At 42.7% G+C, this 7,259-nt stretch overlaps 1 protein-coding gene across 3 annotated transcripts in view; it reads right to left on the bottom strand.

The window, feature by feature from the left end:
* Cfap70 (cilia and flagella associated protein 70) overlaps window positions 1–7,259 on the bottom strand; it is a 53,671-nt gene that overhangs the window by 26,858 nt on the left and 19,554 nt on the right. For all 3 annotated transcript variants that reach the window (XM_027387578.2, XM_027387580.2, XM_027387581.2), the window contains exons 10-13: window positions 5,981–6,115; window positions 4,263–4,433; window positions 4,048–4,128; window positions 1,385–1,476 (exon numbers count right to left, since the gene is read on the bottom strand). In XM_027387578.2, the coding sequence (XP_027243379.1) occupies window positions 1,385–1,476; window positions 4,048–4,128; window positions 4,263–4,433; window positions 5,981–6,115 (479 nt within the window). The remainder of the gene's footprint in view (window positions 1–1,384; window positions 1,477–4,047; window positions 4,129–4,262; window positions 4,434–5,980; window positions 6,116–7,259) is intronic.

Raw genomic sequence — 7,259 nt, 5'->3', positions numbered from 1 at the left:
CCTCTGGAAGACCAGCTAGTGTTCTTAACCACTGAGCCATTTAGGCAGCGCTATGTTGGGGCTCAGGCTGGTAGAGCAGGAGAGCACACTTCACCAGGAAAGGCCTCATAGAGACAATGCTTTCCAGGCAAAACCCAAGGGAAGGGAAAATCATGTGATATTCACGATAGGGATATTTCAGGCATAGAGGCAGCCAGTGCGAAGGGCTTGCTGCAAACGTGAGCTTCATGCTTGGTGAATGCCTTTAATCCCAGCACTCAGGAGGCACAGGCAGGTGGAGCTCTGTGAGTTCAAGGCCAGACTGGTTTACATAGTGAGTGCAGGACAGCCAGGGCTACATAATGAGACCCTGTCTCAAACTAACAAAACAAACAGTAACAAAACAATGAGCCTCACATATGAGGAATAGAAGAGACACTAGTTTGGTTGGACTGAAGAAGCAAGGGCAAAGCACAGGCAGAATATGTAGGCCATGAAGTTTAAAGATAAGGTAAACATGATTGAGGGGGACAGCTGGCACTGCCCTCTGGCCGCCACACAAACATACATGGGTGAGTGCACATCGATACATGTATGCACACAGAAATACACAGCACGCACACACACACTCATCCAGCACACATGAACACATGGGTGAGTATACCTGTACACCTGTGTGCATACAGGAGCACACAGCACATACAGGCACATACCTACACCATCGAGTGAAAACAAGAGGAAAATATTCCACAATTTATGGGCTGAGTGAATACAGCCCCTCCCCAAGGAGAACTTCTATTTCTATATAGGTACACTAGCAAGGAAGAAGGGGCCTGGGGACGTAGCACAGTTGGTAGAATGTTTGCCTAGTGTGCAAAAAGCCCTAGGTTGATCACTAACCCACATGAACCAGGTTTGGTGGCACACAACTGCAACTGAGGAGGTGGAGGCAGGAGGATCAGAAGTCAAAGGCTGCCCTGGGCTACACAACCCAGGTACATGAAACTCAGTCTAAAAACAAGGCAGAACAAACCAGAGGAAAGCCCACAAAAAGAGAAGAGAAGAGAGGAGAGGAGAGGAGAGGGAGAGGAGAGGAGAGGAGAGGAGAGGAGAGGAGAGGAGAGAAGAGAAAGCCCACAAGGCAGTTACTTAACTGTACTCCTTATGGACAGAAAGAAAAAGAAAAAGAAAAAGAAAAAAAAAAAAAAGGAAGTACCAGCAGAGCCCAGAAGGTGGTTCTGGACCTCTCAGAGCTGCAGTTATAAGTGACTGTGAGAGGCCTGACATAGTGCTGGGCACTGAAATCAGGTCCTCTGCTTAGGACAAGGGAAATACATTTGTTGGGACAAACCGAGTGACTCTTCTTCATTTCTAAACTGTGCCAAATGGAATAAGCATCCCACACCTTCTGGCCAGATCCTCTGGCATCCGCTTTGGAACCAAGGCTTTGTCCAGCTGGATCTCCAAGACAATGTATGTCCCAGCTTCTAAATATTGCTGCAAAGACATTTTTTTGTTATTTGCTAATCTCATAAAAATACAATAATGTAACATCTTAAATAACATCAGGTACTATTTACAGGAGGAAAGATATGTGCATAAGCTACATATGAAGTATGATCTCTATGGTTCAAATATTTTACATGGGATAATAATTTGAAAGGAATATAGCAATAGGGGTGAGCTCATGGAAGAGAGTGTTTTCATGTCTGGTTTTGGAGGTTTCCACTCCAGTAGATCCTGTTGAACTTAAATTTTTTACTTATTTTCTTTTTGAGACAAGATTTCACTATGTAGCCCTGGTTGGCCTGGCACTATCTGTGAGGACCAGGGTCTAGAACTCATAGAGATCCTCTTGCTTTTCCTGGGGTTGATATTAAGGATATAGACTACCATGCCTGACAAACTCATTCATATTTGTCTTGGAACTATTTTAAATGCATGTCACTCTTTCCTCCAGCAGCCTTCTCCACCAGCTCTGACTCCTGAACACGTCTACCCAGACTTATTTTTTTAAAGATTTGTTTATTTATTATGTACACAGTATTCTGCCTGCATGTATGTCTGCACACCAGAAGAGGGCACCAGATCTCATTACAGATGGTTGTGAGCCACCATGTGGTTCCTGAGAATTGAACTCAGGACCTCTGAAACAGCAAGCAGTGCTCTTAACCTCTCAGTCATCTCTCCAGTCCCCAGACTTATTTTTTTTTAAAAGATTTACTTATTATGTATACAGTTTTCTGTCTGCATGTATCTCCACAGGCCAGAAGAGGGCAAGAGATCTCATTATGGATGGTTGTGAGCCATCATACGGTTGCTGGGAATTGAACTAGGACCTCTGGAAGACCAGCTAGTGTTCTTAACCACTGAGCCATTTCTCCAGCCCCCCAAACTAATTTTTACAAGCATCCTAAATGCAACTGTCCATTGTATCAATGTTTCTTTTGGAGATTTCTCTTAATGATGTCAACCTTCCACAAAGCAACACCTGAAACCTGAGTTGTCTTTGACTTTTCTTCAATCTCCCTGTACCCACAAACTTCTCAAACCCAATACCCTGCCTCTTCAGGCCACTGCCTTTCTTTCCTTCAACCCCTTCCCAAAATCAAACTGGCATCAGTGGGAAAATGTGCTGTAAGAAAGACCCATGGGCCCTCCCCACCTTCTGTCTGAAACCCAGACAAGAAGTCCCAGCACTTAGGAGGCAGAGGCAAGTGGCTCTCTGTGAGTTCAAGTCCAGCCTGGTCTATAGGATGAGCTCCAGGACAGCCAGGCCTACAAAGAGAAACCCTGTCTTGAAAAACCAGAAAAAAATAAGGAAGAAAGAAGAAGGAAGAGCCGGGCAGTGGTGGCACATGCCTTTAATCCCAGCACTCGGGAGGCAGAGGTAGGCAGATCTCTGTGAGTTCAGCCTGGTCTACAACAGCTAGTTCCAGGACAGCCTCCAAAAGCCACAGAGAAACCCTGTCTCAAAAAACCAAAAAAGAAGAAGAAGGAGGAGGAGGAGGAAGAAGAAGAAGAGAAAGAGGTAGAAGAGGATGAAGAGAAAGAAGGAAGAAGTAGTAGTAGTAGTCTGGCTTGCAACACATTTTCTAATTCAACACGATCATAATTTCTGTGTGTCAAAACCTTTGGTATAGGGAATATAGAGGGCTTACCAAGCACTCATTGGGTCCTGTATCCAATGCCCACTTCAGAAAGGGGCAAAATGGAGCTCAAGAGTCTCCTGCAGAATGAAGCCCAAGCACCGCAGCAAGCCTTTCAAGTTCTCCAGGCTGTCTTTCCCTACCTGTAGCTCCTCTCTACAGTAGTTCTCAACTTTGCTAATGTGACCCTTTAATACAGTTCCTCTTGTTGCAGTGACCCCCCAACCATAAAATTTATTTTTGTTGTTACTTTATAACTGTAATTTGTTACTGTTATGAATTTTTGTGTTTTCTGATGGCCTTTGAGGGTCGTGAACTGCTCTAGGACCTCTCTCTCCATCCCCTATATCCCACCCTGAATTGGTTGGTATAATCTTTCTCTGTGTCTTACTTAAGCTGCTCTCTGACCATGGAGTGCCTCTCTCTCTCTCTTCATTGGGCAAAGGGTTGTCTTTTCACTATGTTTGGTTCACCTTTTCTGTGACAATTTCCCTGGGACCACTCCATCCTGTCATCTCCTCTGAGCCTGACTAGGACTTCTACTAGTGCTTTTATTATAGCAGCCACCAAAGTTCTGGCTTACAGTTAGAAAGGCAGCAGTCTGAACAGAGAGCAGAGGGCAGTGTCTAGAGGGCAGATGGGCAAATGTTGCCAGTGACACATCTTTGCATCCATCATGGTGCTCAATGTAGACTTAATAAAAGATAAAAGTTTAATTCTGGAAAGGACCTTAAACACAGCCCGGTACCAACTCACTTTAAGGTCTCAGTGAACAAAGTTGCCCAAGATCATTGACTAGTCACAAGCAAATATTCAAGGTGACTCCTGTCCCACCTCCAGCATTTTCCACTTAAGCTGTCTTGCTCAGTGAAGGTCTGGTGAAGTTAAATTCCATTTCTAAAATGTTGAGCATAGTTACCTGTCCTTCAAGATTGTGGCTCAGAGTGGCTTCGCCTTCCAAAGGAGTATCTGAGCTCTGGGATTTTATGCTAGGTGCTTGCTGAAACAAAAAGGAAACATCAAACTTGGATTCTCTCATGGCCATCATCATAGTAGGGACATTAAAAATACATCAACACAATTCACAAAGTGGGAAATGAATGGTAGCATCTACATATGGTCTCAGGAGCCTACCAAATCCCCAGGCCGAGCCCGTCCATCTGCCTCCTTGTCTTTCACTGGTTGTTTCTCTTCTTTCAAATTCTTGGAAACAGGTTTGGACAGTGGGGAGTTAAGACCTCCTGCTTTATTATTGTGAGCCAGATGGTGTCCAGTGTCCCTGAATATACTGAACAAGCATTTGGTCTGAAAAGAAGGGAATGAACAAAAATGAGTCATAGGTAAATGGGGCCACCCAAGGGGTCATTTTCTCCAGACCATGAAACATCCAGAATAGAGACCTGAAGAACCTCATAGAACACACAAAATCACCACTGAAAATGATCTGCCTCCTGTTATTTAAAGAGGTAGGAGGAGACCTCACAGCTGTACTTGGTTTTGATGTCAGAACTCTTGTCATTAGAAAAGATATGTGAATGAGTGCTTTTCTGATTCTTATGCCTTCTCTTAGGCTCTTTTTCTTCTGTTGGCTTGTCTGTTCAATTTGGATGTGATAGTTTCTGTTTTCTCTTACTATATTTTATAAAATGAATGAATGAATGAAAACCTAGCTATAAGAGTAAATAAATTGAAATAAATAAAACCGATCTGTCATTTATACCTACTAAGAGAGCGAAAATCAATTCTCTCCATTGGAGGGACACTGGGTATATCCACCACTCTCATGTTCAGTAGCTGGCCAACACATAATGAACTCCACAGTTTCTCTTTTGTGCTTTTATTTGGTTACAGTTTTGTTTTGTTTTCCTGTTTTGGTGTTGTTTTATTGGTTTTGGTGTTTTTTTTTTTTGAGAAAAAAAAACGTTAAAGTTGGGTGGGACAGGGACAGGGAGAAGATCTAGAAGGACTTGGGAGAGGGGAAGACTATGCTAAAATATATTTAAATTTAAAGATCATTTTAACTAATAAAAATATAATTAAAAGACAAATAAACAAGTAACTCACATTTTATCAATTTTATTTGTGTATATGCATATGTGCATGTGTATGTTATGTAGGTCAGAAGACAAATCTTAGGAGAAGGTGACTCCCTGACACCTTGTGGGGTCTGGGTATCAAGCTCAGGTTGTCAGGTCTGCCTGCAAGTGCCTCTACCCTCTGATAAAAAGTCCATGTTCAGGCCTGTCATGGTGGCACACGCCTTTAATCCCAGCACGTGGCAGACAGAGGCAGGCAGATCTCTATGAGTTTGAGGTAAGCCTGGTCTACAAAGCAAGTTCCAGGCAAGCCTGGTCTACAATGTGAGTTCCAGGCCTGCCAGGGCTACACAGTGAGTGAGACTGTCTCAAAAGACAAGATCCATACTCATGAAAATTTTGAGGAATATAAAACTGCAAAAATAAAGAAAAATGAGATCAAATGTCTCATTAGGTGTCCTATAATCCTATCACTCAGAAGACAGAAGCAGGAAGGTTTCAAATTCAAGAACAGCCTGAGTTACAGACAAGAAACTGTATTACTACAAACGCAGTTAATAACCAGTGCCTGGAGATTGTAGATCCAATTGGAGTAAACTAAATTGACACAGCACCAAAATGACTTATAAACATGGCTGTTTATCCCCAAAGACAAAGGCTTCTTCTCTCAGCCTTAAGCAGAGGAACCCTCTTTACAGGACACAGTGGTGAATGCAATATGCTGACTGGCTGTGGATGGCAACTGCAAAGAAGTAAACTGCAAAGAAGTATATGGAGGAAGCATTAAGGTGACACCTTTGTGCAATGTCTTCTTACCTTTTCAAAGACTGTACTGTCCAAGTAGGGGTAAACGTGAAAAGCCCCTCTTATCCTCTTCACCCCTGGATATAAGAGTGGGACCATGTTGACGTATGCCACACCATGAAACGAAAGCTGATTTTCGTCTTCGGTCTGAGGGGATGAGGAGAGGCATTAGAGCTACAGTACAGCAGGGCAGACAGTGTGGGTCTCAGACTCGGAAGTTCAACGGCTGGTCTAGGAACAATCTCTGCCGAGGAACCAGCTGTGCTCCTTGGCTCAGTCACATAGACACTTTGGGATCTTTAACAACCACTAAGATAATGTTAATGACGTAAAGGCAGTAGTGGAATCAACATACAGTCAACTGAATTGATATTACAAATAATCCAACCAAAAAGTCAATTTTAACAAGTTGCTTCTTAGGAAAAATTTAAAAAACAAAAGAGAGAAAGAAAGAAAGAAAGAAAGAAAGGAAGGAAGGAAGGAAGGAAGGAAGGAAGGAAGGAAGGAAGGAAGGAAGGAAGGAGACAGTAACAGAATTCAAAGGAAATGAGATGTTCTGGCTCCAACTGTATTTCACAGACTCCCGTGAGATGAGCAGAACTCTCCAGGGCATTAGTACCACTTCTGACCAGCATGCTCTAGCTTATCGTCTCAGCTGATGGTGATGGGGCATGCTGTGCTGAGAAAGGGTCTCTGTATGGACACAGGCTCTGAAAACTGCTCTCATTAGTCAGCAACAGAGGCCACAGACAAACTATGTATCTGCAATACCTGATTCCATCCAAACTCTCACTCCAAAGATAAAGACCTTGCTAAAAAACATAGTCTAATGTCATTTTTAATGATTTGATAGCTTCCCAAAAAATACAATAAGGGGGGAAAATTCAAATTTTAGAAAAAAAAAACCATTTAGCTCCAAGCTTAAAGGTAATCTCTTCAATTTTGCCTACTATAGTAATAAATGCTAGATTAAAAAGTCCTTTGTTTCTATTATAACATTTTGTGGCTTTGAAATCTAAGGTGTGCTAATCAATATATATTAGAATAAAAGAGGGAAATGGCTACATGGGGATGTAACTGTTTTGTTTTTGTTTTTGTTTTTTTTAGATAGAGTAGGGTTTCCTTACATAAAAACTTTTCTGCAGATGGCTCAGTGGGTACACTGCTTGCCTTGTAAGTGTGAGGACAGAAATTTGTATCCCAGCACATCCATAAATGCTGATCACAGGGAGAAACTACCCTGAATCCAGCACTGGGTGGGTAGGGACAAGAGATGACACAGCAGGCCAGC

This window comes from Cricetulus griseus, assembly GCF_003668045.3.
Source record: "Cricetulus griseus strain 17A/GY chromosome 1 unlocalized genomic scaffold, alternate assembly CriGri-PICRH-1.0 chr1_1, whole genome shotgun sequence".
NCBI classification, from domain to species: domain Eukaryota; kingdom Metazoa; phylum Chordata; class Mammalia; order Rodentia; family Cricetidae; genus Cricetulus; species Cricetulus griseus.
This window is presented reverse-complemented; position numbering and strand designations above follow the sequence as displayed.